Source organism: Heptranchias perlo, unplaced genomic scaffold (genome assembly GCF_035084215.1).
Source record: "Heptranchias perlo isolate sHepPer1 unplaced genomic scaffold, sHepPer1.hap1 HAP1_SCAFFOLD_210, whole genome shotgun sequence".
In the NCBI taxonomy this organism is placed as follows: Eukaryota; Metazoa; Chordata; class Chondrichthyes; order Hexanchiformes; family Hexanchidae; genus Heptranchias; species Heptranchias perlo.
Window position 1 is genome coordinate 40047 of NW_027139224.1, and position 13393 is coordinate 53439.

At 43.7% G+C, this 13393-nt stretch overlaps 1 protein-coding gene across 1 annotated transcript in view; it reads left to right on the forward strand.

Moving 5' to 3' along the window:
* The window catches only part of LOC137310072 (ABC-type oligopeptide transporter ABCB9-like), a 177783-nt gene that overhangs the window by 36626 nt on the left and 127764 nt on the right, over positions 1-13393 (forward strand). The window contains exons 4-5 of the mRNA XM_067978041.1: positions 631-819; positions 2982-3155. Coding sequence (XP_067834142.1) covers positions 631-819; positions 2982-3155 — 363 coding nt within the window. The remainder of the gene's footprint in view (positions 1-630; positions 820-2981; positions 3156-13393) is intronic.

The following is a 13393-nucleotide window of genomic DNA, read 5'->3' on the forward strand; positions in this document are numbered from 1 at the left end:
TTCCATGTGTTGTTTGTGTGTCTGTGTTTCCATGTGTTGTTTGTGTGTGTCTGTGTTTCCATGTGTTGTTTGTGTGTCTGTGTTTCCATGTGTTGTTTGTGTGTCCCTGTGTTTCCATGTGTTGTTTGTGTGTGTCTGTGTTTCCATGTGTTGTTTGTGTGTGTCTGTGTTTCCATGTGTTGTTTGTGTGTCTGTGTTTCCATGTGTTGTTTGTGTGTCCCTGTGTTTCCATGTGTTGTTTGTGTGTGTCTGTGTTTCCATGTGTTGTTTGTGTGTCTGTGTTTCCATGTGTTGTTTGTGTGTGTCTGTGTTTCCATGTGTTTCCGCGTGTGGCCCGTGTTTCCGCGTGTGGCCCGCGTTTCCGCGTGTGGCCCGTGTTTCCGCGTGTGGCCTATGTTTCCGTGCGGTCGCCCGTGTTTCCGCGTGTGGCCTGTGTTTCCGCGTGTGTCCTATGTTTCTGTGTGGCCTGTGTTTCCGCGTGTGGCCTATGTTTCCGTGCGGTCGCCCGTGTTTCCGCGTGTTGCCTGTGTTTCCGTGTGTGTCACTGTGTGTTGAGTGCGCTCTAGTCTTCCTTTTGAAGAAATGCATGGATACATTCATAGTAACGTCTCTCTGCTTTAATCCGAACAGACGTTGGTTCACATGTACTCAGAAATGATTCACTCAGTGGGAGCAGCAGAGAAAGTCTTTGAATATCTAGACCGGAAGCCCAGTGTTCGCACTGATGGGAAGCTGGAAACCGAGACTCTGAAAGGACACGTGGAGTTCCAGAATGTGTCCTTCTCCTACCCAACCAGGCCCGAGATCCAGGTCTTAAAGGTGAGGTTATATAGATTGATACCCAATGAGGCCTGAGATCAGGTATTGACGGTAATGTTACAGTGGATCCCAGCGATCCCTGAGATCGGGTATTGACGGTAATGTTACAGTGGAGCCCAGTGATCCCTGAGATCAGGTATTGACAGTAATGTTCCAGTGGATCCCAGTGATCCCTGAGATCAGGTATTGAAGGTAATGTTACAGTGGATCCCAGTGATACCTGAGATCAGGTATTGAAGGTAATGTTACAGTGGATCCCAGAGATCCCTGAGATCAGGTATTGAAGGTAATATTACAGTGGATCCCAGTGATCTCTAAGATTATGTATTGAAGGTAATGTTACAGTGGATCACAGTAATCCCTGAGATCAGGTATTGACGGTAATGTTACAGTGGATCCCAGTGACCCCTGAGATTGGGTATTGACGGTAATGTTACAGTGGATCCCAGTGATCCCTGAGATCAGGTATTGACGGTAATGTTACAGTGGATCCCAGTGATCCCTGAGATCATGTATTGATGGTAATGTTACAGTGGATCCCAGTGCTCCCTGAGATCGGGTATTGATGGTAATGTTACAGTGGATCCCAGTGATCCCTGAGATCGGGTATTGACGGTAATGTTACGGTGGATCCCAGTGATCCCTGAGATCGGGTATTGACGGTAATGTTACAGTGGATCCCAGTGATCCCTGAGATCGGGTATTGACGGTAATGTTACAGTGGATCCCAGCGATCCCTGAGCTCAGGTATTGACGGTAATGTGACAGTGGATCCCAGCGATCCCTGAGCTCAGGTATTGACGGTAATGTTACAGTGGATCCCAGCGATCCCTGAGATCAGGTATTGACGGTAATGTTACAGTGGATCCCAGCGATCCCTGAGATCAGGTATTGACGGTAATGTTACAGTGGATCCCAGTGATCCCTGTGATCGTGTATTGACGGTAATGTTACAGTGGATCTCAGCGATCCCTGAGATCAGGTATTGAAGGTAATGTTACAGTGGATCTCAGCGATCCCTGAGATCAGGTATTGAAGGTAATGTTACAGTGGATCCCAGCGATCCCTGACATCGGGTATTGACGGTAATGTTACAGTGGATCCCAGCGATCCCTGAGATCGAGTGTTGATGGTAATGTAACAGTGGATCCCAGCGATCCCTGAGATCGTGTATTGAAGGTAATGTTACAGTGGATCCCAGTGATCCCTGAGATCGGGTATTGACGGTAATGTTACAGTGGATCCCAGCGATCCCTGAGATCGGGTATTGACGGTAATGTTACAGTGGATCCCAGCGATCCCTGAGATCGTGTATTGAAGGTAATGTTACAGTGGATCTCAGCGATCCCTGAGATCGTGTATTGAAGGTAATGTTACAGTGGATCCCAGCGATCCCTGAGATCGGGTATTGACGGTAATGTTACAGTGGATCCCAGTGATCCCTGAGATCGGGTATTGATGGTAATGTTACAGTGGATCCCAGCGATCCCTGAGATCGAGTGTTGACGGTAATGTTATAGTGGATCCCAGCGATCCCTGAGATCGTGTATTGAAGGTAATGTTACAGTGGATCTCAGCGATCTCTGAGATCAGGTATTGAAGGTAATGTTACAGTGGATCCCAGCGATCCCTGAGATCAGGTATTGACGGTAATGTTACAGTGGATCCCAGTGATCCCTGAGATCGGGTATTGACGGTAATGTTACGGTCGATCTGAACGAGGCCCATTAGACTTGTTTGAGATCCTCCACCTTTTCACCTCCATCATTGTGCTTCTCCACTCATTGAGAGATTCACCATTTCAGGCCTATTTCCATTCTTTGATCTTGTTCCTAAAATATATTCCCACATTTTCCTGTGTTAAGCTGTGTCGGCCGACTCCCTACCTGTTCTCTGAGCCTGTTTCGATCCTCCTGTAGTCTCCTACATTATTCCTGACTCTCTAGCTTGGTATCAGTCCCATACTTTGATGGCCAGCCTTTTATATCCACGTCCAGATTGTTTCCCGCTCTGGATAATGAAAGTGTTCTGACTGGAGACAAACCAGTCAACATATTTTACCCGTCCTTTCCCCATTCACCATTTAATTCCAGCCCACATTTCCAATCGCCGATACTGCTCGGTGTTGATTGACTTCACATGATTATTGGATTTGTTTTCAGAATGTGTCCTTTGAGCTGAAGTGTGGGGAGATCACTGCCCTGGTGGGCCCCTCTGGAGGGGGGAAGACCACCTGCGTCAGTCTCCTGGAGCGCTTTTATGAACCTCAGTCAGGGCAGATCCTGCTGGACGGGAAACCGATCGAGGAATACGAGCACAAATATTATCATAACAAGGTAAGGGACAGAGTGTAATGTACACACAGTGTGAAATCCACAGGGACAGAGTGTAATAACACAGTGTGAAATCCACAGGGACAGAGTGTAATATGCACAGTGTGAAATCCACAGGGACAGAGTGTAATATACACACAGTGTGAAATCCACAGGGACAGAGTGTAATATACACACAGTGTGAAATCCACAGGGACAGAGTGTAATATACACAGTGTGAAATCCACAGGGACAGAGTGTAATAACTCAGTGTGAAATCCACAGGGACAGAGTGTAATATACACACAGTGTGAAATCCACAGGGACAGAGTGTAATATACACACAGTGTGAAATCCACAGGGACAGAGTGTAATATACACAGTGTGAAATCCACAGGGACAGAGTGTAATATACACAGTGTGAAATCCACAGGGACAGAGTGTAATATACACAGTGTGAAATCCACAGGGACAGAGTGTAATATACACAGTGTGAAATCCACAGGGACAGAGTGTAATATACACAGTGTGAAATCCACAGGGACAGAGTGTAATAACACAGTGTGAAATCCACAGGGACAGAGTGTAATAACACAGTGTGAAATCCACAGGGACAGAGTGTAATATACACAGTGTGAAATCCACAGGGACAGAATGTAATAACACAGTGTGAAATCCACAGGGACAGAGTGTAATAACACAGTGTGAAATCCACAGGGACAGTGTGTAATATACACAGTGTGAAATCCACAGGGACAGAGTGTAATATACACAGTGTGAAATCCACAGGGACAGAGTGTAATAACACAGTGTGAAATCCACAGGGACAGAGTGTAATATACACAGTGTGAAATCCACAGGGACAGAGTGTAATAACACAGTGTGAAATCCACAGGGACAGAGTGTAATATACACAGTGTGAAATCCACAGGGACAGAGTGTAATATACACAGTGTGAAATCCACAGGGACAGAGTGTAATATACACAGTGTGAAATCCACAGGGACAGAGTGTAATATACACAGTGTGAAATCCACAGGGACAGAGTGTAATATACACAGTGTGAAATCCACAGGGACAGAGTGTAATAACACAGTGTGAAATCCACAGGGACAGAGTGTAATATGCACAGTGTGAAATCCACAGGGACAGAGTGTAATATACACAGTGTGAAATCCACAGGGACAGAGTGTAATATACACAGTGCGAAATCCACGGGGACCGACTGTAATATACACAGTGTGAAATCTTCAGGGACAGAGTGTAATAACACAGTGTAATATCCACAGGGACAGAGTGTAACAACACAGTGTGAAATCCACAGGGACAGAATGTAATATACACAGTGTGAAATCCACAGGGACAGAATGTAATATACACAGTGTGAAATCCACAGGGACAGAGTGTAATAACACAGTGTGAAATCCACAGGGACAGAGCGTAATAACACAGTGTGAAATCCACAGGGACAGAGTGTAATAACACAGTGTGAAATCCACAGGGACAGAGTGTAATAACACAGTGTGAAATCCACAGGGACAGAGTGTAATAACCCAGTGTGAAATCCACAGGGACAGAGTGTAAAAACACAGTGTGAAATCCACAGGGACAGAGTGTAATAACACAGTGTGAAATCCACAGGGACAGAGTGTAATAACACAGTGCGAAATCCACAGGGACAGAGTGTAATAACACAGTGTGAAATCCACAGGGACAGAGTGTAATAACACAGTGTGAAATCCACAGGGACAGAGTGTAATATACACACAGTGTGAAATCCACAGGGACAGAGTGTAATATACACAGTGTGAAATCCACAGGGACAGAGTGTAATAACACAGTGTGAAATCCACAGGGACAGAGTGTAATAACACAGTGTGAAATCCACAGGGACAGAGTGTAATAACACAGTGTGAAATCCACAGGGACAGAGTGTAATAACACAGTGTGAAATCCACAGGGACAGAGTGTAATAACACAGTGTGAAATGCACAGGGACAGAGTGTAATAACACAGTGTGAAATCCACAGGGACAGAGTGTAATATACACACAGTGTGAAATGCACAGGGACAGAGTGTAATAACACAGTGTGAAATCCACAGGGACAGAGTGTAATATACACACAGTGTGAAATCCACAGGGACAGAGTGTAATAACACAGTGTGAAATCCACAGGGACAGAGTGTAATAACACAGTGTGAAATCCACAGGGACAGAGTGCAATAACACAGTGTGAAATCCACAGGGACAGAATGTAATATACACAGTGTGAAATCCACAGGGACAGAGTGTAATATACACAGTGTGAAATCCACAGGGACACAGTGTAATATACACAGTGTGAAATCCACAGGGACAGAGTGTAATATACACAGTGTGAAATCCACAGGGACAGAGTGTAATATACACACAGTGTGAAATCCACAGGGACAGAGTGTAATAACACAGTGTGAAATCCACAGGGACAGAGTGTAATAACACAGTGTGAAATCCACAGGGACAGAGTTTAATAACACAGTGTGAAATCAACAGGGACAGAGTGTAATAACACAGTGTGAAATCCACAGGGACAGAGTGTAATATACACAGTGTGAAATCCACAGTGACAGAGTGTAATAACACAGTGTGAAATCCACAGGGACAGAGTGTAATATACACAGTGTGAAATCCACAGGGACAGAGTGTAATATACACAGTGTGAAATCCACAGGGACAGAGTGTAATATTCACAGTGTGAAATCCACAGGGACAGAGTGTAATATGCACAGTGTGAAATCCACAGGGACAGAGTGTAATATACACAGTGTGAAATCCACAGGGACAGAGTGTAATATACACAGTGCGAAATCCACGGGGACCGAGTGTAATATACACAGTGTGAAATCTTCAGGGACAGAGTGTAATAACACAGTGTAATAGGGACAGAGTGTAACAACACAGTGTGAAATCCACAGGGACAGAGTGTAATATACACAGTGTGAAATCCACAGGGACAGAGTGTAATAACACAGTGTGAAATCCACAGGGACAGAGTGTAATAACACAGTGTGAAATCCACAGGGACAGAGTGTAATATACACAGTGTGAAATCCACAGGGACAGAGTGTAATATACACAGTGTGAAATCCACAGGGAGAGAGTGTAATAACACAGTGTGAAATCCACAGGGACAGAGTGTGATAACACAGTGTGAAATCCACAGGGACAGAGTGTAATAACACAGTGTGAAATCCACAGGGACAGAGTGTAATAACACAGTGTGAAATCCACAGGGACAGAGTGTAATATACACAGTGTGAAATCCACAGGGACAGAGTGTAATAACACAGTGTGAAATCCACAGGGACAGAGTGTAATATACACACAGTGTGAAATCCACAGGGACAGAGTGTAATAACACAGTGTGAAATCCACAGGGTCAGAGTGTAATATACACACAGTGTGAAATCCACAGGGACATAGTGTAATAACACAGTGTGAAATCCACAGGGACAGAGTGTAATAACACAGTGTGAAATCCACAGGGACAGAGTGTAATATACACACAGTGTGAAATCCACAGGGACAGAGTGTAATATACACACAGTGTGAAATCCACAGGGACAGAGTGTAATAACACAGTGTGAAATCCACAGGGACAGAGTGTAATATACACAGTGTGAAATCCACAGGGACAGAGTGTAATAACACAGTGTGAAATCCACAGGGACAGAGTGTAATATACACACAGTGTGAAATCCACAGGGACAGAGTGTAATAACACAGTGTGAAATCCACAGGGACAGAGTGTAATAACACAGTGTGAAATCCACAGGGACAGAGTGCAATAACACAGTGTGAAATCCACAGGGACAGAATGTACTATACACAGTGTGAAATCCACAGGGACAGAGTGTAATATACACAGTGTGAAATCCACAGGGACACAGTGTAATATACACAGTGTGAAATCCACAGGGACAGAGTGTAATATACACAGTGTGAAATCCACAGGGACAGAGTGTAATATACACACAGTGTGAAATCCACAGGGACAGAGTGTAATAACACAGTGTGAAATCCACAGGGACAGAGTGTAATAACACAGTGTGAAATCCACAGGGACAGAGTTTAATAACACAGTGTGAAATCCACAGGGACAGAGTGTAATAACACAGTGTGAAATCCACAGGGACAGAGTGTAATATACACAGTGTGAAATCCACAGGGACAGAGTGTAATAACACAGTGTGAAATCCACAGGGACAGAGTGTAATATACACAGTGTGAAATCCACAGGGACAGAGTGTAATATACACAGTGTGAAATCCACAGGGACAGAGTGTAATATACACAGTGTGAAATCCACAGGGACAGAGTGTAATATGCACAGTGTGAAATCCACAGTGACAGAGTGTAATATACACAGTGTGAAATCCACAGGGACAGAGTGTAATATACACAGTGCGAAATCCACGGGGACCGAGTGTAATATACACAGTGTGAAATCTTCAGGGACAGAGTGTAATAACACAGTGTAATATCCACAGGGACAGAGTGTAACAACACAGTGTGAAATCCACAGGGACAGAGTGTAATATACACAGTGTGAAATCCACAGGGACAGAGTGTAATAACACAGTGTGAAATCCACAGGGACAGAGTGTAATAACACAGTGTGAAATCCACAGGGACAGAGTGTAATATACACAGTGTGAAATCCACAGGGACAGAGTGTAATATACACAGTGTGAAATCCACAGGGAGAGAGTGTAATAACACAGTGTGAAATCCACAGGGACAGAGTGTGATAACACAGTGTGAAATCCACAGGGACAGAGTGTAATAACACAGTGTGAAATCCACAGGGACAGAGTGTAATAACACAGTGTGAAATCCACAGGGACAGAGTGTAATATACACAGTGTGAAATCCACAGGGACAGAGTGTAATAACACAGTGTGAAATCCACAGGGACAGAGTGTAATATACACACAGTGTGAAATCCACAGGGACAGAGTGTAATAACACAGTGTGAAATCCACAGGGTCAGAGTGTAATATACACACAGTGTGAAATCCACAGGGACATAGTGTAATAACGCAGTGTGAAATCCACAGGGACAGAGTGTAATAACACAGTGTGAAATCCACAGGGACAGAGTGTAATATACACACAGTGTGAAATCCACAGGGACAGAGTGTAATATACACACAGTGTGAAATCCACAGGGACAGAGTGTAACATACACACAGTGTGAAATCCACAGGGACAGAGTGTAATATACACACAGTGTGAAATCCACAGGGACAGAGTGTAATATACACAGTGTGAAATCCACAGGGACAGAGTGTAATATACACAGTGTGAAATCCACAGGGACAGAGTGTAATAACACAGTGTGAAATGCACAGGGACAGAGTGTAACATACACACAGTGTGAAATCCACAGGGACAGAGTGTAATATACACACAGTGTGAAATCCACAGGGACAGAGTGTAATATACACACAGTGTGAAATCCACAGGGACAGAGTGTAATATACACAGTGTGAAATCCACAGGGACAGAGTGTAATATACACAGTGTGAAATCCACAGGGACAGAGTGTAATAACTCAGTGTGAAATCCACAGGGACAGAGTGTAATATACACACAGTGTGAAATCCACAGGGACAGAGTGTAATATACACAGTGTGAAATCCACAGGGACAGAGTGTAATATACACAGTGTGAAATCCACAGGGACAGAGTGTAATAACACAGTGTGAAATCCACAGGGACAGAGTGTAATAACACAGTGTGAAATCCACAGGGACAGAGTGTAATATACACAGTGTGAAATCCACAGGGACAGAGTGTAATAACACAGTGTGAAATCCACAGGGACAGAGTGTAATAACACAGTGTGAAATCCACAGGGACAGAGTGTAATAACATAGTGTGAAATGCACAGGGACAGAGTGTAATAACACAGTGTGAAATCCACAGGGACAGAGTGTAATAACACAGTGTGAAATCCACAGGGACAGAGTATAATAACACAGTGTGAAATCCACAGGGACAGAGTGCAATATACACAGTGTGAAATCCACAGGGACAGAGTGTAATATACACAGTGTGAAATCCACAGGGACAGAGTGTAATAACACAGTGTGAAATCCACAGGGACAGAGTGTAATATACACAGTGTGAAATCCACACGGACAGAGTGTGATATACACAGTGTGAAATCCACAGGGACAGAGTGTAATAACACAGTGTGAAATGCACAGGGACAGAGTGTAATAACACAGTGTGAAATGCACAGGGACAGAGTGTAATAACACAGTGTGAAATCCACAGGGACAGAGTGTAATAACACAGTGTGAAATCCACAGGGACAGAGTATAATAACACAGTGTGAAATCCACAGGGACAGAGTGTAATAACACAGTGTGAAATCCACAGGGACAGAGTGTAATAACACAGTGTGAAATCCACAGGGACAGAGTGTAATATACACAGTGTGAAATCCACAGGGACAGAGTGTAATAACACAGTGTGAAATCCACAGGGACAGAGTGTAATATACACAGTGTGAAATCCACAGGGACAGAGTGTAATAACACAGTGTGAAATCCACAGGGACAGAGTGTAATATACACAGTGTGAAATCCACAGGGACAGAGTGTAATAACACAGTGTGAAATCCACAGGGACAGAGTGTAATATACACAGTGTGAAATCCACAGGGACAGAGTGTAATATACACAGTGTGAAATCCACAGGGACAGAGTGTAATAACACAGTGTGAAATCCACAGGGACAGAGTGTAATATACACACAGTGTGAAATCCACAGGGACAGAGTGTAATAACACAGTGTGAAATCCACAGGGACAGAGTGTAATAACACAGTGTGAAATCCACAGGGACAGAGTGTAATAACTCAGTGTGAAATCCACAGGGACAGAGTTTAATATACACACAGTGTGAAATCCACAGGGACAGAGTGTAATATACACAGTGTGAAATCCACAGGGACAGAGTGTAATATACACAGTGTGAAATCGACAGGGACAGAGTGTAATAACACAGTGTGAAATGCACAGGGACAGAGTGTAACATACACACAGTGTGAAATCCACAGGGACAGAGTGTAATATACACACAGTGTGAAATCCACAGGGACAGAGTGTAATATACACACAGTGTGAAATCCACAGGGACAGAGTGTAATATACACAGTGTGAAATCCACAGGGACAGAGTGTAATATACACAGTGTGAAATCCACAGGGACAGAGTGTAATAACTCAGTGTGAAATCCACAGGGACAGAGTGTAATATACACACAGTGTGAAATCCACAGGGACAGAGTGTAATATACACAGTGTGAAATCCACAGGGACAGAGTGTAATATACACAGTGTGAAATCCACAGGGACAGAGTGTAATAACACAGTGTGAAATCCACAGGGACAGAGTGTAATAACACAGTGTGAAATCCACAGGGACAGAGTGTAATATACACAGTGTGAAATCCACAGGGACAGAGTGTAATAACACAGTGTGAAATCCACAGGGACAGAGTGTAATAACACAGTGTGAAATCCACAGGGACAGAGTGTAATAACATAGTGTGAAATGCACAGGGACAGAGTGTAATAACACAGTGTGAAATCCACAGGGACAGAGTGTAATAACACAGTGTGAAATCCACAGGGACAGAGTATAATAACACAGTGTGAAATCCACAGGGACAGAGTGCAATATACACAGTGTGAAATCCACAGGGACAGAGTGTAATATACACAGTGTGAAATCCACAGGGACAGAGTGTAATATACACAGTGTGAAATCCACAGGGACAGAGTGTAATAACACAGTGTGAAATCCACAGGGACAGAGTGTAATAACACAGTGTGAAATCCACAGGGACAGAGTGCAATATACACAGTGTGAAATCCACAGGGACAGAGTGCAATATACACAGTGTGAAATCCACAGGGACAGAGTGCAATATACACAGTGTGAAATCCACAGGGACAGAGTGTAATAACACAGTGTGAAATCCACAGGGACAGAGTGTAATAACACAGTGTGAAATCCACAGGGACAGAGTGTAATATACACAGTGTGAAATGCACAGGGACAGAGTGTAATAACACAGTGTGAAATCCACAGGGACAGAGTGTAATAACACAGTGTGAAATCCACAGGGACAGAGTGTAATAACACAGTGTGAAATGCACAGGGACAGAGTGTTATAACACAGTGTGAAATCCACAGGGACAGAGTGTAATAACACAGTGTGAAATCCACAGGGACAGAGTATAATAACACAGTGTGAAATCCACAGGGACAGAGTGTAATATACACACAGTGTGAAATCCACAGGGACAGAGTGTAATAACACAGTGTGAAATCCACAGGGACAGAGTGTAATATGCACAGTGTGAAATCCACAGGGACAGAGTGTAATATACACAGTGTGAAATCCACAGGGACAGAGTGTAATATACACAGTGTGAAATCCACAGGGACAGAGTGTAATAACTCAGTGTGAAATCCACAGGGACAGAGTGCAATATACACACAGTGTGAAATCCACAGGGACAGAGTGTAATATACACAGTGTGAAATCCACAGGGACAGAGTGTAATATACACAGTGTGAAATCCACAGGGACAGAGTGTAATAACACAGTGTGAAATCCACAGGGACAGAGTGTAATAACACAGTGTGAAATCCACAGGGACAGAGTGTAATATACACAGTGTGAAATCCACAGGGACAGAGTGTAATAACACAGTGTGAAATCCACAGGGACAGAGTGTAATATACACAGTGTGAAATCCACAGGGACAGAGTGTAATAACATAGTGTGAAATGCACAGGGACAGAGTGTAATAACACAGTGTGAAATCCACAGGGACAGAGTGTAATAACACAGTGTGAAATCCACAGGGACAGAGTATAATAACACAGTGTGAAATCCACAGGGACAGAGTGCAATATACACAGTGTGAAATCCACAGGGACAGAGTGTAATATACACAGTGTGAAATCCACAGGGACAGAGTGTAATAACACAGTGTGAAATCCACAGGGACAGAGTGTAATATACACAGTGTGAAATCCACACGGACAGAGTGTGATATACACAGTGTGAAATCCACAGGGACAGAGTGTAATAACACAGTGTGAAATGCACAGGGACAGAGTGTAATAACACAGTGTGAAATGCACAGGGACAGAGTGTAATAACACAGTGTGAAATCCACAGGGACAGAGTGTAATAACACAGTGTGAAATCCACAGGGACAGAGTATAATAACACAGTGTGAAATCCACAGGGACAGAGTGTAATAACACAGTGTGAAATCCACAGGGACAGAGTGTAATAACACAGTGTGAAATCCACAGGGACAGAGTGTAATATACACAGTGTGAAATCCACAGGGACAGAGTGTAATAACACAGTGTGAAATCCACAGGGACAGAGTGTAATATACACAGTGTGAAATCCACAGGGACAGAGTGTAATAACACAGTGTGAAATCCACAGGGACAGAGTGTAATATACACAGTGTGAAATCCACAGGGACAGAGTGTAATAACACAGTGTGAAATCCACAGGGACAGAGTGTAATATACACAGTGTGAAATCCACAGGGACAGAGTGTAATATACACAGTGTGAAATCCACAGGGACAGAGTGTAAGAACACAGTGTGAAATCCACAGGGACAGAGTGTAATATACACACAGTGTGAAATCCACAGGGACAGAGGGTAATAACACAGTGTGAAATCCACAGGGACAGAGTGTAATAACACAGTGTGAAATCCACAGGGACAGAGTGTAATAACTCAGTGTGAAATCCACAGGGACAGAGTGTTATATACACACAGTGTGAAATCCACAGGGACAGAGTGTAATATACACAGTGTGAAATCCACAGGGACAGAGTGTAATATACACAGTGTGAAATCCACAGGGACAGAGTGTAATAACACAGTGTGAAATGCACAGGGACAGAGTGTAACATACACACAGTGTGAAATCCACAGGGACAGAGTGTAATATACACACAGTGTGAAATCCACAGGGACAGAGTGTAATATACACACAGTGTGAAATCCACAGGGACAGAGTGTAATATACACAGTGTGAAATCCACAGGGACAGAGTGTAATAACTCAGTGTGAAATCCACAGGGACAGAGTGTAATATACACACAGTGTGAAATCCACAGGGACAGAGTGTAATATACACAGTGTGAAATCCACAGGGACAG